A 27345-nucleotide genomic window follows, 5' to 3' on the forward strand; every position below is an offset into this window, starting at 1 on the left:
TAGTGGCCACACTAAACTTCTTTCGTTTTAAACAGCAATGCATTCCTCGTGCGTATTTGCTGTAACACACGTAGATATCAATTTATGGTCAACTTTAATAGCGCTTTTCTCGAAACCGCGTTTTTAAAATTGGCGAACACGATAACTTAAAAACTCATTAACGAATCGAATTGTTTTTTTATGTAAATACACATTATGTGTAGTATGTCGTTGAACAACACAAAACTAAATAAAATTTTTCCCCCTATTATTTTGAGAAAAGTGAGCGAATTTTATGGTAAAATATGAGATTCTTCGGTTTTCACGAAACCTTTTCCAAATCTCAAACTTTTTTATTTTCGCTGGGTAATCGAGTAACTACAAGTCCGAATCCTATTGAATTTCCTGTGTCAGACAATTTTATCAAGAGTTATCATATTCGACATGGCGCTCTTCGATATGGAAATGGTTGGACGTCTCGTCTTGGAATGTATATAGCATAGGGTCTAACAGCGTGTTGTTGTGAATCAGTAATCGATTCCCACGTACTTTGGACATGATCGCACTTAGTCAAATAACATTTTTGGAAGTATTTTATTACATAAATAGAGTTAATAGAGTTAGCGAGATAAAACACGAAGAATCACTGATAAAGACCAGTGCTAAAACTTTGCTTTAAACGCCTAATTCCTATCTCTCTCAGTTGAAAAGTTCATGCTGGCATAGAGGGTATTCGGTGAAATGTGGAACTAAAATTTTCTGGCCGAAAGATTATTCATATTTTGTACTAAAATCTTGCACTATGCTATATTTCTCCATTTAAGAGAAAATTGTTTAAAACCATCTTTGCGCTTGAAGAGCTTAAAACCTATAACTATATTAGTTATTGAATTTGCGTTTCGACTTCGTCTCATCAGAATCCGATACTAACTTAGTGAGAGAGAACTAGGTGCACTGACACATACCAGTCGTGAAATTTAGTGCTCTGTATAATTGTTGAATTTTAAATGGTTTACAAGTTAGAATACAAAGTATTATGTACTAAATGATTGAATGAAATAGTTAAGTTCATTGTGAGTTTTTGTTTGTGTATAGTGGAAAAAATTAATTTTAATAGAAGATACATTTCTTAAAAGCAGAGCTTACGAAAGTGTGTGTGTGTTACGACTTTGATTAAGGAATCTTCGTGTTAGTGAGCGAATCACTAATAAATATGTGAACGAAAAATATCTGTGCTACGTGAAGATGCAGAGGAACACCAAACGGATGAGTCTTCTTTAAATATATTCATTATGTGTTTGTGGTGGGTTGTAGTATTGAGCAAACAATCGTGTTTTTGACGCAGGACTACGTCTTTGATTTTGATATGGAGGTGCACTTTGCACATTCTACAAAAATGGTATGTAACGAAAAGTGGTCCAATTTTAAACGCATATAATTCAGCCATCTCACGATAAATTTTCAAATTTTTTGCACATATCGCCCCGAAATACTTCTAAGAATAGATTCCAATAGATAAACCCAAAAAAATTGATATCATGGCATTAAAAATTTAAATAATGTACAACCTAGTCAAAATATCGCGTATTTACACACAGAAGATAGCGCTTCCCAAGTCCGGCACGAGAGATTTGTGTACCTAGCGTGCTACGCTTCTATGAATGACGTCATCGTCGACTATTTAAAGAACGGATTTGGTCGGACAAGATCAGCTGCCTGTTGAGCGACAGGCGGAGCAGATCGCTGCGTTGTGTGATTTCACAGCCAGTGTAGCTGAGTTAGAAGTCCGTTACACTGGCTGTAGAGGTACGCTACCCAGTGCCGTCCAACACGCGACTGAGCTTGTCCATTCAAACACTATGCTTTCTTTTTTGTTGTACTCGTTTCCAGCACACTTTTATGTACAATCTCTAACACAAAATCGCTTGTACATTCGAGCTCCGTTTGCAAACACGGTTAACATAATGTCGTGGTACTAGTTGTCTCTTTCGCTCTACCCATCATCATCAGCGTTGACTCATTTTGCTTTGCGCGCATTGGTTCAATATTTGAGGCAAATGTGTAAGTAGGTATACTTAATATGTTAGCAGGGTTACCATATTCACAGATTTTTGAAAATATTGTGATTTTTCACAGATTTTTTGAAATTTGGAAATCACAGATTTTCACAAATTCACAGATGGTAAAAATATATTTTTGACCGAAACACAGATTTCAATGTGGCATCCCTGTTTGTTAGCTATCTGTGCTTTCGTTGCGCAAAGAAGAAAACTTTCGCGGATCGATGGAAAGCACAACGAAAGTTACGTTCGATCAATTGATTAATTCATTTCCACTTAGCCTATTCTATTTTGATTCTGATAATAGCTACATGCTGCTAAGCCTATGTATGAATGAATAAAATGAAAAAAATGAAATGAAAAAAAAAATACACTGCCACTCGAAAAACCGTTGCAAAAACGCATCTAAGTCCTTATAAAAAATTGTTTTCGATTTTTGTATATTTATAGTTTTGATATATGATTAAGACCACTGCATTCGCTACATTCGCTACAGCTATACTTAAGGAAAGTTAATGTTAATGGCAAAATATAACTAGAAAGCATGGTCTATACATGAAATGTGATAATATTGTCCAAAATTTTATTTTTCTTCGCCGGTTCGAGATTTTTACCACACACAATCGAAAAGTTTTTACAATTTTGAAAGCTGATCTTGTGCTATAAAGATTTAGTTCCAGATATTAGTTCGATCACTCAAATAAGTTTAATCGGATTCGATCACCTACTACAAATGAAATGACATGATTACCAAGAAGGTTTGGTTCAATATGTAACATTCGATGTTGATTGCTTAAACTATGCGTAAGAAATATATTTGATTTATTATTACTCTAAATGTACTAAGAAAATAAATATGTTACATTAAGTAGTATAGTCCTACAGTTCGCGCAACCCCATAGGGCTGCCCCTTGCAGTTTTTAATATTCGGACGTATGCCGCAGCGCAGTTATGTGTACATGGTACATTGGTCATGTCGCTTGTACCCAAGTAACCAATAAGCATTATAACGTAGCCTAATATTTGCTTTAAATCCACATATAAAGCAGTCTTATAGAGCCGTGAAGCCCTAAATACTGATATAATGCTGGTATTATGCCAAATATAGTGCTATTATAGTGCTATCACTGTGCAGAGATTGACTGTTCGTTTTTGCAGCGCTAATGCTATTATATAGCACTAGCGTACAAATGTCAAATTTGAAAGCCTAATATTGGCACTACTAATGCTATTAGAAACTTTCAGTTGGCTGTCATCGTCCGCCATGGTTTTAAAACCATTTCTTATGTTTCCTTTTGGTATAGTGAGCAAAAAGGAAAATTTTCAATATAAAATGTTCTGTTTAAAACCGTGATTGACTCTTTTCTAATGCATTGTAATGAATATCCTTAATGGGTTTTCTTTCTCACATGATATGAATGTTTTACGAAAATTACCTTTAGTAAGTCTCGAACTGAGGTACCTTGCCTCATCCTTCACGGTAAGTGCATTGCGTTTGCTGCCTGGACTATATCGCATATGTTCGATTGAAATGAAATATGCCCAATATAATCTTCAAGAAGAGTTGCATAACGAATAAACCCACAACATTACAATAGCATTATATCGGCTTTTTATTTGCTCTATAATTGCATTAAATGCACATGTCAAGCTTACATGCTTTAAAGATCCTTGAAGCATGTACGCGTTATATCAGCTTTATATGCGCATATAGAGCAAGCGATAATGCTATATTTCGGCTGTGCATTTATACATTATTGATGTTAATATAGAGCTTTATTGCATTGTTAATGCTGTAATGGAGTTTCAATGCAACATTAGTGCAAATGTATAGCCAATATAGTGCAATCGCTTAATGCTTATGGTTACTTCGGTAGTGTCCCATTCACACGATCCGTCGGTCTTGCGCCACCGGAGCATTGCGCCAACGGAGCGTCAAAATTATTTACATGCAGGTTTTAGGAGACGTTCAGACACAACTTTAACGGCACAGAGTATTTTGTCGTACAAACGAGCGTCAATTTTTTCTGACGGAATCGTGATGTGACGTTGACGTTTTATTCCGTTGGTGGAGGCTGAAGTGTCGTGTGAATCGTACTTTAGTTTCTTTCAAGCATACGCTTCGCTGGTGTTAAGTTAGAATTTCCTTTTTCATTTCAATAACATGCTGTAATTTTTCTATGCAAATATATCGACAAACGATTCGGTGACGAAGTTTTTTGAAGAATGTCTCTGAAAAAACATGATTTTCGGTGTTACCTGCCATTCAAAAGCTACTTAACCGATTTCTTTCAAATTTTGCAGACCAATTCTACGTTAAAAATACCTAACCCCTACTTAGAGTTTTTGAGATAATTTTTCGATGAGAGGGTATTTACTCATAAAAGCCAGAATTTTTCGTGAAAAATAGAAATTTTTATTTAAAAGGAGTAAAAAAACCCTTAATTGAACATTTATCTCGAAAAATTTGTCTGTTTACATCCTGCGTCAGAGGAGTCGTTTAATACTCTATAGTTTTTCATGTCCAGGTTATCCGCGATCAGATGTTCTTTCCTGCTCTTGAACTTATTGTTGACCAGCGTAAATCCATCGTCATTGGTACTACCTTCCTTGTCGATGTTGCATACAATTGATTTTGGGGTGCTGGATGCTTCTTTTGCGGTTGTCACGGTTTGTGATTCAGGCATTGGTATTGAAAACTGTTTTAGGTTAGTTTGCTGTGGATGAGTTGGCAATCGGTTGATATGCATTTTCCTCTGCATCTTCCGTGCTAGGTTTCCCATGACGTGCGGTCTGATTACAATACTTGCCTGTAGAAGGATTAGGATGTTTAGGGAATACTACTCCTATTCTTAATGCAATCTAACTTAGAATTGTAAAAAATTGTTTCAGAATTGTAAAAAATTGTTTCAGAATTCTCCTCAGTATGCCGATGTAAACGTTCTCAGAATTATGATGGAATACTGCTATTTTGACGTTAGCCTCTTCCATCAGAATCCCCATAAAGATGCTATCATGATTATTTCATAAGGGGTTACATACCATATTTTTCAAAATATTGAATTTTTTTTATTACTCCATCTGAAAGTACAACTCCTTGAGAATATATTCCCAAATTTTTATAGAGATCCGAGAAACAGATCTAAAGTTACAGCGCTTCCAAGCGCGCTTTGTCTACCAAGAGCAGTAACTTGAAATTTTAAACTCGATTATCTCGAAATGCTGTTTTTTCAAAAATGGTTTTTCACGATGGTGATCACGATTGCCGAAAAACCACTCAATCGATTTTCTTCCATTTTTCTTTTCAATTGATCGTAATTAATTTTTCTCATACCTTAACAATTCCTTTTTATGCATAAATTTTTGTTTGATAGGTGAGAATTTTTTTTATTTCGATTCTAGAGGTTTCAATCGCCTCTTCGGGTTATGAAAAATTTCTAACCCTATGTGCGGGGTCGGTAATCGAACCAAGGTGCGCTGCGTCATGTAATTATCTCAGCAATGGCTGAACCGATCTTTATGAAATTAGTTTCAAATGAAAGGCCTAACGTTGCCATTTGACACTATTATTTTTGATTTTCGATATGTTGTTTACTCTCTGAGATATGGACGATTTTGTCAAAACACAGCAGGTTTTTGGCGAATAACTTTTGAACAATACAATATTGTCCAACAAGCTGCACATAAAAAGAAAGTATGCATTTTATTCATTTTTTCCAGTTTATTCATTTTGTTCAGTTTCTTCATTTTAATAATCTGACTACTTTTTCAGTTTCAATCTTTTCTTCCAAATAGTTTATTTGATTCAATTTATTTCTTTATATTAATTTATAACCTTTTACCATTGTTCAATTTTTCATTTTAATCGATGCATTCTGTTCATTTTCTTCTTTTTATTCATTTTATCACTTCAGCTCATTTTGTTTATTTGATACGTTTGTTTTATTTATGCATTTCCTTTATTTTTTACTTTATTCATTTTGTTCATTCATTCTTTTTATTCATTTGATCCATTTCATTAATTTGATTCATTGTATTCACTGGATGAATTAAATCAATTTGACTCATTTGATTTATTTGATTCATTTGATTCGTTTGATTCATATGATTCATTTGATTCATTTGATTCATTTGATTCATTTGATTCATTTGATTCATTTGATTCATTTGATTCATTTGATTCATTTGATTCATTTGATTCATTTGATTCATTTGATTCATTTGATTCATTTGATTCATTTGATTCATTTGTTTCATTTGATTCATTTGATTCATTTGATTCATTTGATTCATTTGATTCATTTGATTCATTTGATTCATTTGATTCATTTGATTCATTTGATTCATTTGATTCATTTGATTCATTTGATTCATTTGATTCATTTGATTCATTTGATTCATTTGATTCATTTGATTCATTTGATCCATTTGATTCATTTGATTCATTTGATTCATTTGATTCATTTGATTCATTTGATTCATTTGATTCATTTGATTCATTTGATTCATTTGATTCATTTGATTCATTTGATTCATTTGATTCATTTGATTCATTTGATTCATTTGATTCATTTGATTCATTTGGTTCATTTGATTCATTTGATTCATTTGATTCATTTGATTCATTTGATTCATTTGATTCATTTGATTCATTTGATTCATTTGATTCATTTGATTCATTTGATTCATTTGATTCATTTGATTCATTTGATTCATTTGATTCATTTGATTCATTTGATTCATTTGATTCATTTGATTCATTTGATTCATTTGATTCATTTGATTCATTTGATTCATTTGATTCATTTGATTCATTTGATTCATTCGATACATTCGATACATTTGATTCATTTGATTCATTTGATTCATTTGATTCATTTGATTCATTTGATTCATTTGATTCATTTGATTCATTTGATTCATTTGATTCATTTGATTCATTTGATTCATTTGATTCATTTGATTCATTTGATTCATTTGATTCATTTGATTCATTTGATTCATTTGATTCATTTGATTCATTTGATTCATTTGATTCATTTGATTCATTTGATTCATTTGATTCATTTGATTCATTTGATTCATTTGATTCATTTGATTCATTTGATTCATTTGATTCATTTGATTCATTTGATTCATTTGATTCATTTGATTCATTTGATTCATTTGATTCATTTGATTCATTTGATTCATTTGATTCATTTGATTCATTTGATTCATTTGATTCATTTGATTCATTTGATTCATTTGATTCATTTGATTCATTTGATTCATTTGATTCATTTGATTCATTTGATTCATTTGATTCATTTGATTCATTTGATTCATTTGATTCATTTGATTCACTTGATTCATTTGATTCATTTGATTCATTTGATTCATTTGATTCATTTGATTCATTTGATTCATTTGATTCATTTGATTCATTTGATTCATTTGATTCATTTGATTCATTTGATTCATTAGATTAATTTGATTCATTTGATTCATTTGATTCATTTGATTCATTTGATTCATTTGATTCATTTGATTCATTTGATTCAATTGATTCATTTGATTCATTTGATTCATTTGATTCATTTGATTCATTTGATTCATTTGATTCATTTGATTCATTTGATTCATTTGATTCATTTGATTCATTTGATTCATTTGATTCATTTGATTCATTTGATTCATTTGATTCATTTGATTCATTTGATTCATTTGATTCATTTGATTCATTTGATTCATTTGATTCATTTGATTCATTTGATTCATTTGATTCATTTGATTCATTTGATTCATTTGATTCATTTGATTCATTTGATTCATTTGATTCATTTGATTCATTTGATTCATTTGATTCATTTGATTTATTTGATTCATTTGATTCATTTGATTCATTTGATTCATTTGATTCATTTGATTCATTTGATTCATTTGATTCATTTGATTCATTTGATTCATTTGATTCATTTGATTCATTTGATTCATTTGATTCATTTGATTCATTTGATTCATTTGATTCATTTGATTCATTTGATTCATTTGATTCATTTGATTCATTTGATTCATTTGATTCATTTGATTCATTTGATTCATTTGATTCATTTGATTTATTTGATTTATTTGATTTATTTGATTCATTTGATTCATTTGATTCATTTGATTCATTTGATTCATTTGATTCATTTGATTCATTTGATTCATTTGATTCATTTGATTCATTTGATTCATTTGATTCATTTGATTCATTTGATTCATTTGATTCATTTGATTCATTTGATTCATTTGATTCATTTGATTCATTTGATTCATTTGATTCATTTGATTCATTTGATTCATTTAATTCATTTGATTCATTTGATTCATTTGATTCATTTGATTCATTTGATTCATTTGATTCATTTGATTCATTTGATTCATTTGATTCATTTGATTCATTTGATTCATTTGATTCATTTGATTCATTTGATTCATTTGATTCATTTGATTCATTTGATTCATTTGATTCATTTGATTCATTTGATTCATTTGATTCATTTGATTCATTTGATTCATTTGATTCATTTGATTCATTTGATTCATTTGATTCATTTGATTCATTTGATTCATTTGATTCATTTGATTCGTGTGATTCATGTGATTCATGTGATTCATGTGATTCATGTGATTCATTTGATTCATTTGATTCATTTGATTCATTTGATTCATTTGATTCATTTGATTCATTTGATTCATTTGATTCATTTGATTCATTTGATTCATTTGATTCATTTGATTCATTTGATTCATTTGATTCATTTGATTCATTTGATTCATTTGATTTATTTGATTAATTTGATTTATTTGATTTATTTAATTCATTTGATTCATTTGATTCGTTTGAATCATTTGATTCATTTGATTCGTTTGATTCATTTGATTCATTTGATTCATTTGATTCATTTGTTTCATTTGATTCATTTGATTCATTTGATTCATTTGATTCATTTGATTCATTTGATTCATTTGATTCGTGTGATTCGTTTGATTCATTTGATTCATTTGATTCATTTGATTCGTTTGATTCGTTTGATTCATTTGATTCATTTGATTCATTTGATTCATTTGATTCATTTGATTCATTTGATTCATTTGATTCATTTGATTCATTTAATTCATTTGATTCATTTGATTCATTTGATTCATTTGATTCATTTGATTCATTTGATTCATTTGATTCATTTGATTCATTTGATTCATTTGATTCATTTGATTCATTTGATTCATTTGATTCATTTGATTCATTTGATTCATTTAATTCATTTGATTCATTTGATTCATTTGATTCATTTGATTCATTTGATTCATTTGATTCATTTGATTCATTTGATTCATTTGATTCATTTGATTCATTTGATTCATTTGATTCATTTGATTCATTTGATTCATTTGATTCATTTGATTCATTTGATTCATTTGATTCATTTGATTCATTTGATTCATTTGATTCATTTAATTCATTTAATTCATTTGATTCATTTGATTCATTTGATTCATTTGATTCATTTGATTCATTTGATTCATTTGATTCATTTGATTCATTTGATTCATTTGATTCATTTGATTCATTTGATTCATTTGATTCATTTGATTCATTTGATTCATTTGATTCATTTGATTCATTTGATTCATTTGATTCATTTGATTCATTTGATTCATTTGATTCATTTGATTCATTTGATTCATTTGATTCATTTGATTCATTTGATTCATTTGATTCATTTGATTCATTTGATTCATTTGATTCATTTGATTCATTTGATTCATTTGATTCATTTGATTCATTTGATACATTTGATTCATTTGATTCATTTGATTCATTTGATTCATTTGATTCATTTGATTCATTTGATTCATTTGATTCATTTGATTCATTTGATTCATTTGATTCATTTGATTCATTTGATTCATTTGATTCATTTGATTCATTTGATTCATTTGATTCATTTGATTCATTTGATTCATTTGATTCATTTGATTCATTTGATTCATTTGATTCATTTGATTCATTTGATTCATTTGATTCATTTGGTTCATTTGGTTCATTTGGTTCATTTGATTCATTTGATTCATTTGATTCATTTGATTCATTTGATTCATTTGATTCATTTGATTTATTTGATTCATTTGATTCATTTGATTCATTTGATTCATTTGATTCATTTGATTCATTTGATTCATTTGATTCATTTGATTCATTTGATTCATTTGATTCATTTGATTCATTTGATTCATTTGATTCATTTGATTCATTTGATTCATTTGATTCATTTGATTCATTTGATTCATTTGATTCATTTGATTCATTTGATTCATTTGATTCATTTGATTCATTTGATTCATTTGATTCATTTGATTCATTTGATTCATTTGATTCATTTGATTCATTTGATTCATTTGATTCATTTGATTCATTTGATTCATTTGATTCATTTGATTCATTTGATTCATTTGATTCATTTGATTCATTTGATTCATTTGATTCATTTGATTCATTTGATTCATTTGATTCATTTGATTCATTTGATTCATTTGATTCATTTGATTCATTTGATTCATTTGATTCATTTGATTCATTTGATTCATTTGATTCATTAGATTCATTTGATTCATTTGATTCATTTGATTCATTTGATTCATTTGATTCATTTGATTCATTTGATTCATTTGATTCGTTTGATTCATTTGATTCATTTGATTCATTTGATTCATTTGATTCATTTGATTCATTTGATTCATTTGATTCATTTGATTCATTTGATTCATTTGATTCATTTGATTCATTTGATACATTTGATTCATTTGATTCATTTGATTCATTTGATTCATTTGATTCGTTTGATTCGTTTGATTCGTTTGATTCATTTGATTCATTTGATGCATTGGAATCATTTGATTCATTTTATTCATCTGATTCATTTTATTCATATCTTTAATTTTATGCATTTCATGTTCAGTTATTCGTTTTATTTCATTCAATTTGTTAGTATGAGTCAATTTATTCTATTGATCTTAGAACTATATCTAAATATAATCATTTTTTGCTTTACTTTTTTATTTCGGTCGTTTTGTTGATATCTATAATTCAGTTTATTCGATATTTTATTCGTGCAAGACAAGAAACTATTTTCATCCCACCTCTAGTTGGGTGCATACTTCTCGTGAGTTCTGCAAACTAATCCAATAGTGAAATGTGTAAGAAATGCCTCATCTCACTGCTAGGTGGATTAAATCGGTTTTTTTATACAAATTTTAGTGCTCAAAACAGCGATTTTTTAGGAAAAACATTCCCGAATGCAGGAAAAACTTATTATTTATTCAACTAATCGTTAAGATACGAGGAATAATCGTATTAGCATGATTTTTTGGGCTTTGGGATTTCAAACCATTTTTTATTTAAGAGGTTTGCGGTGATCATGATTCTCCAATCATGATCACCGCTAACCTCTTAAATAAAAAATAGTTTCGTGGAAAAAGCTATTACTCCGCCAATTATCAATATAAAATTGGCGGAGTAATAGCTTGTTTATATAAACTTATGCTTGTTTTTTCCACTGAAAAATGTACTACCATACTACCACACTATAAGTTTGATTTAATGAAATTATTGCTTATGCCTTTACGTGAATTTAAACTTTCTTGACATTTTTCGCACTAAAAGGTATGTAACCCCATGGGCGAGGTTGCCTCAAGATGCAGATTTCCTTCAAAATGTTGAATAGAATAGTATTTAAATCGTTAGCAACATTATGTCAAAATACTGAACAGTATCTCGCCAGAATTCTGAGGATCAAATTGTACATCAAAATATTTTACAAGATTTCATTGGAGATCTGAGCATGATTCTACCAGAATCCTGAGAAACTCACAGTTTCAGCAGAACTTCGCAAGAAATCGTCCACCAGAACTCCGAGAGTTTCAGAATCCAGATACTGCTAGAAACCATCGCAGTTTTGAGCATCATACTTTCACAATCCTGAGTCAGATTCCACAGGAAAATTAGTATGGATATTACCGGAATCCTGGCTAGAATTCCCTTAGAGTTATGAACCGAAAAGCGTAGAAATACTGATAAGGATTTCTTCGGAGGGCTAAGAAGAATCATCAAAACAGATTCAAACAGATTTCGGTAAAAAATCTGAAGAAGTCGCCTTAGAAAAAAAATGTGCGAAATTGATCAGGCTTTTAGCAAAAAATATTTATTTGTTATTCGGTTGGCACGTTTCAGTTCTATAGCTCATAAACCCTTACTAGGTCCAAATGGCACCAGTTTCCCCTACACAATTTTTCAGTGCTCAGCGAGTTAAGAAATTTTAAAATGTGATTAAATTTTTTATGCTATGAACTAAAACCATCGCTCTTTTCGCATGGACACACAATAGATTATGCTCAATTTTACTAAAAAATGCCGGAATTGTATGAAATCTTAATCATTTATTGAAAAATGGTTTGAACATTCCTGCAATTCTTAATTTTCAAGAAATTGTAAGCAATTTGCAAAAATCTTAAAAAATCGTTTTAACGGATATGTTTAGACAAATATGCAATCGATCAATTGAACGTATGAAAAGTCAATTTAAAATATAAAAAATCTGATGGGGAACCTTGTCCAACGATCGATCTTTATCCAAATTCACGAAAGATTTATTTAAATAAATTCCGTTCCATGCATGTTATGCATTTTAATATATAAAAATATATAGTGCTAAATATAAAATATAAATATAATTTACATTATTCGGTTGGGTTCATTCCAAATAGGCACAGATTTGACGGGATCACAAAGCGAAGCGATTTCTACGGGTAGCATATCAGCAAATCTTTTTATATGTTTTCTTTAATGCACGAGTAAAGCAGCAAACGCTCCAGGCTTCAAAGGCGAAGATTTTCCATTGCTTAAATCCTCAGATGAATACGCTTACTCCTTCCTGTACGCCTTATCGAGGTCGTTACCCGAATGACGGAAACAGTATATTCACGAACCGTAAAAGTCGAAGGATTTACGTCCATTCTCATGCAGATGTACTATATATGTAACACACCCAGTTTAATGCAAATAAAAATCACCCTCCCACGTGTAACGACGAGCAAATCGGTATACAATTGTCTCAAGCCTTGGGTCGGTAAATTTTCCACCAGATTGATTACGAGATGTTAGTGTAATTGAGCGAAAAAAGAGTCTGTTTAGGAAGTATTTATGGCGACAATAAGTCCCACGCCCGACAAGTTTCAGTCAGTTGTTTCAATTTTGGGTATGCCATGTTGTGCCGGAAATTGCTACACCATAATCGAAATTATACACGATGAAATCGGAAAAACAATCAATCTTCCCTGTGTCTTATTTTATTCGTTTTACAACAGAACCCGCAGTCCGGATCGTCGATGAGATGGGATACGAGTTCTATGACCGATACTATAAATTAGGTAGCACAATCGATATATCATGTCAGGTGTCGTTATCGTATCTGGCAACCCTGCCGGTGAGAACCCGGCCGGTGTCGACAGGACATGATGCCAATAGTCTACAGATGGTGCCATCTGGCGGCGACAGCACCGGCGGCATCAATAGCGCGAGTACGACCAATTCCAAACTTTTCAACGAGGGAGCGACAACTAGCAATAATAATAAAGATAAGGCCAAACAATCGTTACCGCAAAACATCGTGTGGAAAAAAGATAGTACCGAGCTACCGAAAGATATCAAGCTCAGCTATAGGTGAGTCTATGCAAACTGTAAATGGTTCCATCTGGTGGCTTGCCATACTGAGGTTCTCAACCACTGATTGTACCGTCACGAATTTCCGACTCATAATCGTGCCACGAGTTGTTTCTAGAGATTGTGGTTGGCATGAAATGTATTCTTACTGAAGCGGAAACTCGTTTGATTATGCTTAGTGTTTACCATTATTAACGATATGTTTTAGGTAATATTTGGGGACTAGAACTTGGCGTAATTGTGCTGTAACATTTAATGGTATTCACAACAGGTAGAGTGAAATGGCAACTATCTAGATGATAGGCTGTGAATTTAGTTAATTTGATGTTCGAAACACCGCCGTTATGCATCGAAACAAAATAGAAGGTGTAGAATTTTCCGAGAAAAGGAACGAAGCTGGAGAAGGTCTTATGGAGTTTTTTTTCTTGTTTGGTTTGTTGAGAATTGTATCCTAGCCTACAATTTCTCACAGGGACACGGAACGATACATCCGCTTTGAAAGAAAACATGAGATTAAGGTGACTTTTGTTGACTAAATTAATTATTTAATTCAATGAAGGTAACGGAAGGCATCTCATCAGCTTAGCGATGTATAGTATACATGTCCAATACTGGCACTCGTCCACATTAATAATGTATCATCTGTTTGAGACAACACATGTGGACGACAACTCACACTTCCAACTAGAACCAATTCAGGTAACATACGTTATGTTGAGCGACAACTACGAAAGATTCGTAAGGAGATGAAAAATTTTACCAACGGTTGATGAACGTAAGGCGACATGTGGCTGGTAAATAAGGAAAAATAAGCATAATTTGAATTGGTCTCTTGTCTAAACTTGTCTTATGTATTATTTTTATTCGCATGTAGTGTTATCGTAATCTCAATTTGAACGCTTTTGCAAAGTAGCACGATTATTATGTATAAAATATGTATCGATTTAATGGTGATTTAATGATATTCTCGTGAAATAAAACCGTACACAAATACATACTATTTCGGGAAACCGCGAAAAACATCCATATTATCTTAAGACCACGTGTATATCAAATTTCAAGTTATGCTAGTTGAAAATCAATAATGTTGGACATTTACAACACACAAGGTGGTCCCCCTTAGAATGTTACAATGGTTACAATGGAGGCTTTTTCAGAAATAAATTTTAGTTAAAAAGTAATTCATTGTCATTTGAAAAAAAAAAGATGTTCGATGTTTTAAATGGACAAGGTGGTTCGCCAATTGGGTTAAATTGGTAATATCTTGAACTTCTCAGGAAAAAGTTTTTAATTAGAACTTAGGTCAGATAGTGAATGTTTTGGCTCGACACAAAAGGTGCATTAGCAACCGGAACATAAATTTAAAAAAAACGCGGACCGCTGAAATGCGCTTGGTGGCGCAATCATCGACGCAATGCAGTTGGAGCGCAACTGTGAAACACATGTAGCAAACAATGGCGTTCTTAGTTTTTAACTTGGCTTAAAATTATATGTGCGTGTAGAATTATTAGGGCATTCACAACAGCTCATCACCGGCTAAAACACCCCATCCATTGTTGTGAAGCATCTTCACCAATTGCTGTGGGGCATACCAACCTCTTGTTGGCATATTACACTGTAACCGGGGGCATTTTGCCCTAGGTGAAAGAAAAAACTAGAATTTAGACATCATTGAAAAATGTTTAATAATAGGTACTTGTATCAGGATGTTTTTAATAAAAATGAAACGGGTGCTAATTTTTACCTAATATAACAATAAATTAGAGCAGTTGGAACGGAGATCACAGTGTCGAGTGTTGAAGTATAGCTATTTTTGCTTAAGGGGGGCGTATTAGACCTGTTTACCCTAATAGGATAATGTGCTTTGTGTTCGTTTCAAACTATCGATTGCACTCAATGTATTAACTAGTGGTGGGAAACCACTAATTTAAATGGCAATTGCCGCGCGAGTTTACCGCAACTAGCCTTTCTTGTTCATTCACTCGCAAGCTCACAAAGTATTACGAATATCTGAAAGCCTCAGTTCAAAATAAAATATAAACATAACTGTACAAATATGTTTCTTCGTGGCGATTGTCAGAGTTTCACTCTTCCTCTGACAAAAGTCTGCGATTGGTACTGAATGCAATTTCTTGCAATCCAGTATCATTTCCTGTTGAAGTGAAGGATCCCTTAGTGAAATCAACTCTATATTTCAGTGGCTGATAAGATACGATCGCTGATTGATTCTAAATGAAATTGTTAACAGTTTGGTATTTTCACTCACAAATGTACAGTATCCTTAAAACAGTCAACCCCATACTTTATAAGATCATTGCAAGTCAAATTGCTATCGTTTACCACGCCGTTGATCTTAACTTCGCGCGACGCTGCGTTGGCACGGTACCGATCCGTAAAAGGCTTTTTGGAAACAATCTCATTTGCATGCTTTTGGCTGGACACAAAAAGGAAGATTAGTATATACCAAAATTTGGTTGTCGATTTCCGCAGAAATTTGCTGAATTTTCATCAGCTGAAAGTTTCGGCAATACAAGATGCCGAAAAATCGGCAATTTGAATTGAATCTGTTTGACAGATTCAGTTTGCTGAAAATTCAGTAATTCAAATTGTCAAATTGACAGCGCAGTTACCGGATCCAGCCCGGAATACTGAGAATTCGGCAATTTCGCTGTCAATTTGACAATTTGAATAACTGAATTTGCAGCAAAGCAAATCTGTCAAACAGGTACAATTCAAATTGCCGATTTTTCGGCTTTTTGTGTTGCTGAAACTTACAGCTGATGAAAATTCAGTAAACTTTTGCTGGCATTCGTCGAAAAAAATTTGGTGTGTAGACATCCATTCCACCATGAGGGGGAAGCTGTTCTTGAAGGAAGCTATATATGCACGCGTGTTGAGCCCAAGGTAGAGTAAGATCACATTAAATAAAAATGTCGGACCAAGTGTGGAACGGAAAATACAAAAGATGTTAATGATTAAATGAAGTCAAGCCAAGAATTTTGAACAAAAATAAATCAACGTTCGACAGTGAAATCTGACGGCTACAAAGCACAAAACATTCAGAAACAGGTGCAACCACCTTCACAGAAAAAAAACAAAAGCATCGTTGTGCACGCTTAAAGCATAAGCAAACACAAGTAGAGCTTCCACTTCCCAACGGTTTTCAGTTTCCCGGGATTCAGGAAATAAATTAAAAAAATCACGGAAACTCCCAGGATCCCGGAAATACAGAAGAAAAAAAAATAAATGCTTTTCTTAGAAACGAAACAATAAATTAAAAAACCCGAATGATTGCATGAATATCTGTCTTAAAACAATTGTCAGAAAATGTTGATTTGAAGAACTACATATTATTGAATCATTTGATAACTCGTTACTCAAAAAATATTGCATCAAGCAATGGCTGACGTCTTCCATCGACTTCCCGTTACGGGCAGTATCCGGATTGCCTAACCTTAAGGCCATTCAAAAATACTGCTTCTTTGAAAACGACATTATATGTTTGGATGTGTAGGATATTGGATGGATACGGCGTGTACATACGTGTACGGTACGCATGCCGTATCCATATAATATCCTACACATCTCTACATACATTTAAAAAATTTAATCGTCCGGAATGCAAAATTGTAGCCATAATTCATAATAAAATTGATATTACAGTTCTGGTACAACACATTGGACGAAATATGCATTCGATGATTCAAATATATCTGCAGACGTTCAGGAACCTTACTTGTTTCAAATAGTATTTGCGTTAAGCACGAAATCTCTGCGAACTATCTCAATTTTTGAAACAAAAGCTAATCGATTTTTTTTAAATAAATCAACACCGTTTTCATAACTAATCTTGATAGCAAACTTGTTAAATTAAGATCTAGCTATTGAAATAAGAAAAAACCTTCAAAAATCAAATCAATCGGTTCATCGGTTGTGGAGATATCATGACCACCACTGCAATGCTTCGGGGTAATAGTCGGCAAATTTTTCCATTTTTAGCAGTGACTTGAGTGAGGTTTGGACTGTCTACCTGAAAAATCACGAAAAATATCTGCATTTTATCAGATTCAAAAATATATAGCCCATTAAGCTGCGAAACAGTTAAAAAAGTATAATTTACAACTACACTGGAACCTCCATTTACGATCTAAATAGGGGGTTCGTAAATTGAATTAGTTAATAAAAAAGAGTTCCTTATTTGGGATTTAGTTCGTAATTTTGCTTTACATTCTTATTAAAATTCCCTGGATGCGCAATATTCTCGATAACCCTAACAATATGGGTATTTTTGGAACGGGCTTGACAAGTAGATGAACCGGAAAGCGCAACCTTAGATTACAAAACGGCTAAAGACACTGATTTCCGTCATACACTCGTCAACCTTAGATTACAAAATGGTTCAGGATATCAATTTCCATCATGCACTCGTCAAACCCGTTCTGAAAATACCCATGTTGTTGAGGTTAAAGAGAATTTATCTAAACCAGAAGTCGGCATCTTGGATTTCAAAATGGCTTCAGACATCGATTTCCGTCATTAGCTCGTCAACCCCATTGCGAAAATACCCAACTTTTATTAGTAACAGAAGAATTAGTTAAATTGTGTACAACTTCATATTGTATTGCACGTACTCAAACTTTTTTATGAACTTGATTCGTAAAAAAGAGTTTGTTATTTCGAAGTCAATTCGTAAAAAAAATTACGTAAATTGAATATTACGTAAAAGAAGAGTTTGTAAATGGAGGTTCCAGTGAACTACCCACATCAAGTGTTTACCGGACGAAGCAATGTCTGCTGAATTTCTTTTGCAAAATGCAAATCTTTTGGAATAAACTATAAAATATTTTTCCCGGGATTCCCGAATGCCGGAAATGGAAAAGCACAATTTTCCGGGATTCGGGAAGCCCACGAAATCCAAAAAACATGGTATAGAACGTGTCATCTGGGACACAGACATAACAAGAATGACCGGCGGAACGGTAAGAATGATGAAACGGTAAAAATTTATCTTTTAAGATATGTCCTCAAGCTGAAATGGAACCTAGTTGGGTGCGTTAACCACTCCGCCATCGAGGGTGGTGGGTTGGTTGGTGATGGGAAAGCATTTTCCAGAATTTTTTCACGTCCAGAGTATTTACGTCAGTTCCAGGCGAGACATAGTGCAAATATCATATGAAGTGCAATGAGTGCTTTTTCCGTAATAAACAAAAAATTAAAAATTTCAAAAGAAATAATCTCTGAGTAACTTTAATTTTCAAACGAAAATTATTTAACTCATTCGAGATACTTATGGTTCGTTATGATAAAGCTTTTTAAAATGATTGAAACAATATTTCTATTTATTATTATCATTTAAGCTGATCATCGTTATACACCAGATCAAAATGCTCGAATCAACAGAATGTTTATTCTTCCTTACTGCATAGCCAAAATTAATTTCCAGTTGATATTTTATCAAAAAATATTAGTATTCTTTTCTAGCTGAACCGTCTTGTAGAATAATTTACCGTTCCTTCAATACTAATTCGATAGTGAAAGAACTCTTTTAAAAGCGTCCACATACAATAATTGAAAATGTAGAAGTTTTACCTAGTATTTCGACGGCTTCTTTACTTACTACATATCGTCGCTGTTGTGCTATCTTATGACAAACGCCATTTTGGGGTAAACTGAGTTAGATATGCCACATTACTTGTTTGAAAAATCTCTACAAAGTGGCGTTTTCAGAATTTTGAAATTCTACTTGGTTACTTAGATATAGCGAGAAACATGATGAGAAATTGTGAGTTTTTTGCTTCAAATCACTGTATCTAGAGATTCGCTCAAGTTATATTGAAGTTTTAGATGTTTTTATGTGTGAACATGTCTGAGGAACGCAATGGCATAAACATTTTCAAAAGAAAATTACACGAGTTGTGAGAAAAACACAGTTTTAGTTTTAAACTGGAAATAAAGCATATTTGGCAACACTGTAATCAAAAATAACATTTTTTTTCTAGATTCCCTGGCTCATTTCCTTCAAAATGAATTTCACCGATTGTTTATAGACTATATGAACGCAAAGATATGAATAAAAGTTAAAAATTGATGATTTTTTTCTATGGAAACTTTTCCATGCACGATTATGACACGTCATATAAATTTTGTCATCAATACACGCCTATGACACGTGTGAGTGCGACTTTTGTTTACATTCATAGTAAAAACTCGCAACATAGTCAACCGATCTTCATAATATTTGAGAGATTAATTCAGAATAGATAGAAGCATCAATTGTCTCCTTTGGATTGTTTATACTATTTATAAGTTTCAAGATATTCAATCTCAAACTTTAAAAATCGTTTTTCTCGAAATGTGCTAAATGGCGCTTGTCATAAGATAGCACAACAGCGACGATATGTTCACAAACTACCGCGTTACTCCATTATATGTTGTTTGATGAAGGCGCCTGATTATTTGGTAAGAACAAACCCTACAATTACGGAAATACTCACAGCCTATTGATCTTCTTTGAGTAGTATGCTTAAATATAAAGAACAGATTGAAATGAAAAAACATTCATTGTTGGGACAATGGAAAGAGTATGGGAGATTCAGCCAATGAAAATTAAATAAGATTCAACCGTGTGTTCCCATTACAATGTTGCCAAAAACACCTCTAAATCACTTGTCTATGTAAAATTTACCATTCGAGGGAATTGTATGCATTTGAAGTAATTAAATTTTCACTCCGGAGCGATCCAATACCAGTCGTACAATTTATTACTCCCTGCTGTCCCGTTGACATAATCACAGCTGTGAGCAGTCGTTGTGGCACTCACATTTGTTGGAAAGTCATCATGCATTGCGATGAAAACAATTTCTATTAGCACGAAATTGCAAACACGATTACGCCAATTCAATACGACCCTTTTGTTTCTTTGTTCAAGTATTGACCATAGCTCGGTATTGAAATGCTCTAATCATTTGCAGCCTGTCGAAGCAGTGGTTCAACAGCCGACTCTCCATTAGACAGGCCGAGCGGATACATAGCGGTATCTACACGTGCACGGTTGCCGACAAACAGACGATCTCCGCACAAATTCAAGTACTGAACGGTATGTGAAACTGTTTCTCTAGTGCCGCTCAGGATGTGTCTTTTGGTCACGCCACAATACAGATACCCGGCAATTGGAGTACAATTGCCTGGAAGAAAGGACACACCCTGATGAACAACGTAAATGGAACACGAGTAACTCACAGTGTATGCTAATGAAAATTTTATTCGTAAAATTTAGGTGAAACGCCGGCTGCGGTCCAGCATAACCGAGGAGACAGGGAAAGGACAATTTCTGCACTGATCTTCTATTGCGTTCTCTGCTGGATCCAACTGCACATATCCTACACGTAATGTACCGGTGAAGTCCGAGGCACGAAAGCGACAATATATCAATCATTCCGAAAAGGCGCAACCATCATGATTAATTATTCCCTCTTTGTGGGTGGGTCGGCGGCGGCGGTTGGCTCTACTCATTCAACAATCACTGGCCAACACAATCGAAGCATAGCCCCGGGCACATTTATCCAGTTGCAGATGGTCACAATCAGCGCAATTTCGGTCATCATCCGATTAGGAAAGATTTCGGTGCGAATAATGAAGCGCCTTTAGCGGAACCACCCAACAATAGAACCCGAGAGTCATGATTTATGCATCATTTTTCATCTCTGGCACCACCAACGGCTGATGATTCCGAATAAGCGTTCGTTTAATCGCCATTCTCAGCCTCATTGTTATTCCATTGCATCTCGTTCCTACCATTCATCCGAAAACGTTCTTTTTTTCATTTTATTACCAAAAACTCTCGGCATATCGTGGTGGACAAATGCACAATGAGAAAACAGTTGACCATTTGATTGCACATTATGAAGTGAATAATACCAACCAAACGAACGAGAAAAAAATCAAAAGGAAGTTTATTTTCTAGGAATTGAATTCTAACAAATTGTTAAAAGTTTATTAACGGTTATGTAAATACACTACTAACTACAGCTGTAAGTGATGTTTTGAGTGAATATTAGTAAGATAAAACAACTAGTTAAAATTCTAGTGAATTTTGAAAATATTGAAACAATAGTAATCTCATCTGACAAACATTTCAAGCAGAACGATGAAAATGGTTAAAGGTAAAATATATCTTCGAACTCATTATTGCAAAATCTATATATATATACACAAATCTTCTAAACACACATATTGCAAAAACAACACAGCTGTATCTAAAAAATGAGTGTAATATATGAAAACAAACTAAAGAAAGAATGAACTATTGTACTATTAAATCACGGGATAAAATAAAAAAAATTATATACGAAAAGGGAACTGAGAAAAACTTACACAGCGTATATAAACAAACGAAAAACATGTTTCATTTCACGTTTCACCATCCTTCGCAGACGTCACTGTTCGATATTGAGTTTTCCCAAAGGCCACAAGTCGATTGTCTCGTATCTGATTTTAATTTCAACTTGTGCTGCATCTGACATCCTTGAAATGTACTGCCACGATCCGAAAACCACAACCGTTATTATGTAAGTATTTCAAACCGGATTCCAAGGGGAGTCACGTATGTGTTTTGTGTAATCAAGTATCAAACCGAGAGAGACATCACAAAATAACCCTACCTAAGCGGAACTGTACGAACCCAAACGGTAGTTTCATTCGTTTATTTGCTCTCCCCTTCTTTTACCGACTTTCAACATCGTTAGTTTGCTTTTTCCTCAGACTGCGTTCAGGGCATCTGAGTGCTTGACAAAACATAAACTCGCAGCAGTGGCGAGCTGAAATTGCTGGAAGGCAATATAAATTGCTTGCCTAAACGACGGAACACAATCTGCGAACAAAGGTAAGCTAAAAATGTACAATGTATCATTTTTTCTGCTGCAAGGGAAATCGAAAAGCACACTCCGCAATTAACGATGGACTAAACGCTGAGGATGCGTTTGTTTTAATATATCGATACAATAAATTGTGTGGAATAATGCGAAAATATTGATAAATGTTGCGATCTTTTTTCATTAAACGTTAATTTTTTACTGGTTCGCATTTTCCTAAGCTTTCCTAGCCAATCGAATTCGAAAAATAATAACATGCCCCCTAATCAACCCGTAAGTGTTTTAGTAGACAAGTATTTTTTTTAAATGCAATGTTTCAATGTTTTCATTATTTTAAAATTAATATGTTAATATTTTGGAAAAATCAACTAAGTGTTCAGTTTATTTGTTTTTTTTTGTGTAAAACTTCTGCTATTGATGTCAAAGCAATTATTTAGTTTAAGAGGACCCCTCTAATTACTAACCAAGAACATAGCACCTTTTCTGGATTTTTAAATAGAATAATGATGAGATATATCAATAATATTTTACATGTATTTGGTTAAATGTTTGAAGCTAGCAAAAAAAGGTTTTTAACAAAAAAAGCAAATTTCCAGACGTATCAGGAACCTCGCGTGGTGCACAGGAACAGACTATTTGAACAGGCGACATCCCGGCATCCAAAGTTTTCATCCGAAACAAAAATAATCAAAAATTAAGAAGAAGTCTTACGGTTTGAGTATGACGCTACAGTATCAAATTTCCAATTTCTTAATTTAGCAAAAAATAAAACTATTTAGGAGGGGGTTCAATAGTGTAGGGGAGCCCGGGGCTAGTTGGCGGAATCTCCTTTTCTCCGTTGCCATTAGACATATAGCACTGCCTCTCTTTGTGTACCTCAAGTAATGTGGAAAACATTATTCAATGTGTTTTTGTTTTGTAGAAGTTGTGGGCGATATTGTGTTTTTGAGCATGCTTTGAAAATTTTCTTAATTTTAAATGCTTTTTATTTTATTTAATAATTTATTTTGTTTACTGTGTTTACTTTGTGTTATTTAAGGTAATTTTTTATCTATTCCCCTTACGATTACATATTTTATTAGTGCGTGAAAAGAGCTTTCAGTATCCATATAGATATTAAACATATTCGCAAACAAAAGTTATTTTTAAACTAATTTTTTTTATAAAATATGCGAGTTGGGGTAAGTTGGCGGTGACGCGCGCGGGGCAAGTTGCCGGTACTATTTACAGTGAACAAATAGCCATCAAACATTTTCATTACTGTAATTCACTCCAAAGTAAGAGAATCATTTGGTATTGTCTCTCGTCAATACAGGGGACATTTATTTTGAGCAAACACCAGAAGAATTTAGAAAATTTGCTTTTGAATATGGAGTATGCGTCGAAGTCAAAATGCCGGGGTATTGAGACTGAAACATGATGGCAAGTGTCCAATAATATACAGTTTTATTGAAAAGACAATCGCCACATTCCATAAGGAACACTGATGTAATCGAATTTTTATTCTATTGATTATTTTCTGGCATTCCGCCAACTTACCTTACTTATGTGCTAAGAACCCTTTCTAATCCGATCGAGAGAATGGTTTAAAAGATTAAATACACAACTTAGTACAACCGACCCAGGGAAATTTGGTAAAAGGATTATGTGAAGAAGATGTACTATCCCATGTAGGGCAGCATGGGGAGACTTGACCAAGCGCTTGATTCAACAATTATCAATAACGTGTTCCATTTAGTTCTAAAATATTTTTATGCTTGTTTCGATCCCATCAGGTAACTTTAGAAGTTTGGAATGAAAAAAATCTTTCCTTATAGAAAATATTCCGTAATTAATAAATTTGTGTTGAATGATGTGATTTTTTATCATACTTTGTATGGACATATCACCCAGAGTAATTATTTTTTATATAATATTGGAAGTTATTTATAAAGTTAGCACGACATTGAACGTGAGAACTTATGTTGGGGAGATTTGACCAAGATTTTGCGGGAGACTTGGTCAAGTGGCAATAAGCTGAAGAAAGTTACGAAATTTCTGATATTTACTATTCTGTGGTACCTACTGTGAATGTTAATCACGTCACAAAAAATCCCACCTTAAACACCAGTCTATATCTTTATAGTACATGTCAACAGAGTGCGCAAGCATATGGTTGATTTTGTACCGTGTGAATATGCAATATAGTCAGTAACAGTTAATCCCAAAAAGGGAATGCATTAAAAAATACAAATTCATGAAATACAATTCTTTTATATTTTTTGCTGCTACTAAGGATCTCGAAAATATGGAAAACAATGATTATAAGCATGGTTTATGCCATTATTTTTCGTACTGATATTTCAAAATTCTCTTGGTCATGTCTCCCCATGCCCCACGATCACGATACTTTTGCACATAACATTAAGTTTTGAGGGATTGAAAACTTTTTAGAGGGCTACATAGGTTTAACTGAAAACCTGGTCAAGTCTCCCCATGTTTACTTATTCAGTCTCATTTATCACATACCTATTTTTATCGTACACTCTTTAGTTCTGTATATTTCATATTTCATAAACAAATTATCCAAATTAATTAACTCCCCGCTGCTCTACATACCTAAACAGTTTAATGGGTAAAATGAAAAGGATAAATTTCAAAATCCGCGTAAAAAAAACGCGTAAATTCAAAAATACCACGCAAAAACCGTGTAAAAAAACTGAGTGAATATCCAAATATCGTTTCTGTCAAATGTTTTAAAAACTGGTATTTAACTTCAAAACTCTTGGGCCTCTCCTGAATTTGTTCTGGCTACATACATTTGTCAACTTTTAGTAGTGTTGTATCGACTTTTAAAACATCGAATACGTAATAGAGGCCTTTCTGCTTTACCTGCCGGCGCGTTTTATTGACATTTGAATAATCTGTAAATTAACTATCGGTTTTCAGTGTAAGGTTAAAACCTCTATAACTGAAATAATATTTTTTTTTGGTTTACATATTGAATTTCTGTAAACTAAGGGATAACACATTTAATTATTATTATTTTTCATAATGAAAATTAAGAAATTTTGCTGCTAACTTATACATAAACAAGAGGGGATTATATATTATTCGTAAGATTATGGGGGGGGAGGGTCATTTAGTGTGTTTTTATAGTAATGTACATTAGAATGACAAGGAGATTATTGGAGCAATTAATTATTAACTAAGCGGAATATTTTACAATCATATCAAAACTAGGAATAACTAGAGGGATTTATTAATTTTTTGTAAGATTAAGGGGGGGTTAATAAGGGAGCATGTTTATGAGTAGTAGTACTGTTGGGTATTTCTTAACGAAATAATATATAGAACAACTAAAACTAAAAAAACAGGAGGCAAATAAATTTTGGAAAGATAGTCAGGGGAGGGGGGTGAATTCCTTCATCTGGGTATCAGAGATAGGGGATAGAAGGTTGAAAAAGCTAAAGCGGGGGGGGGGGGGGTGGTCGGTAAAGTATTAACTTTCGATTACCGGCATCGGGAATCAACGGTAAGGACTACAGACTAGGACGGTCTTCCTCAGGAGAGTTCCTCCAGACGATTTCGCGTGTTGTGTTTGTGTTGTAGGTCCCGCGTTTGTTGGCTCATTCGATAGAGATGTTTCGTGCCAGCTTAAAGTTGCATCAAACCATCGTTGGTGTACGGTACAGGCGGAAGAGGATACGTCCAAGAATGATAAGAAAAATAATAGGAACAATTAAATCTGTATATTGACAGTTTTTAGAAAGCTGTATATGAGGGAACTAACAGAAGAGATCGCGGCTTGCCAGTACATCTCAAACCGGGACACTGGGTGATGTTCCTCGGGTCCGAAGGGAGTCCAATTGAACAGTAATCGGCGCATGCCCAGGCAATATGTTCGATATCATGGTAACCGTTGATAGAATGTAACCACCGTCCTCCATTGCTCAAAGATGTCTGACAACTTCCTAGCGTCCTCTGACGAGAGATATTGAAAAATTAATTGAAGAAGACTAAGGTAACTAAGGTAATCTTGTAGGATCTTACATACAAAGTATGCAAGAGCTCTCATATTTTCTCCAGAAAATATGGAATATGCTATTTAGCTTTCATTAAACGGAGAGCTTCTATTGAGCTGAGGCTATCCGAGACAACAAAGAAATGATCGGTGGTCAAAGTATCAATAATACCAAGTGTATACTGAATAGCAGCAAGTTCTGCGATGTAAACTGAAGCATGATTATTAAATGATACAATGAGGCTTTGATTGAATTTACTGAAGCCAGTGGAGCAGTCGAGGCTTGACCCGTTGGTGTAAGACATCTTGTTGCAGTCGACTTCTCGAAATTTACTATGAAAGATGCTAAGGATCACTTGCGGAAGTATGTGATCCGGGATTCCACGAATCTCGTCTTTCATGAATATCTCGAAGAATACAGTTGAATCAGAAGCATGAGAGAGATTGACACGGTTGGAATAATATGAAGGATTAATATCTTGTGCCAAGTACTCGAAGTACAAGGACATAAATCTGGTTTGAGAATTAACCTCGATAAGCTTCTTGAAATTTGTGATTACTAAGGGGTTCAAGATATCGCATCGAATGAGCAATCGATATGAGAGGTCCCAAAATCGATTTTGCAGCGGAAGGAGTCCCGCCACCACTTCTAGACTCACCGTATGAGTCGAGTATATGCAACCCAAAACA

At 33.2% G+C, this 27345-nt stretch overlaps 1 protein-coding gene across 15 annotated transcripts in view; it reads left to right on the forward strand.

Annotated features, from left to right (window-relative positions):
- The window catches only part of LOC131683405 (uncharacterized), a 69722-nt gene extending 47542 nt beyond the window's left edge, over window positions 1–22180 (forward strand). For all 15 annotated transcript variants that reach the window (XM_058965366.1, XM_058965358.1, XM_058965367.1 and 12 more), the window contains exons 6-8: window positions 13428–13782; window positions 20754–20878; window positions 21059–22180. In XM_058965366.1, the coding sequence (XP_058821349.1) occupies window positions 13428–13782; window positions 20754–20878; window positions 21059–21171 (593 nt within the window). In that variant the 3' untranslated portion in view covers window positions 21172–22180. The remainder of the gene's footprint in view (window positions 1–13427; window positions 13783–20753; window positions 20879–21058) is intronic.
- Window positions 22181–27345: the final 5165 nt, after the last annotated feature.

Source organism: Topomyia yanbarensis, chromosome 2, assembly GCF_030247195.1.
Source record: "Topomyia yanbarensis strain Yona2022 chromosome 2, ASM3024719v1, whole genome shotgun sequence".
NCBI classification, from domain to species: Eukaryota; Metazoa; Arthropoda; class Insecta; order Diptera; family Culicidae; genus Topomyia; species Topomyia yanbarensis.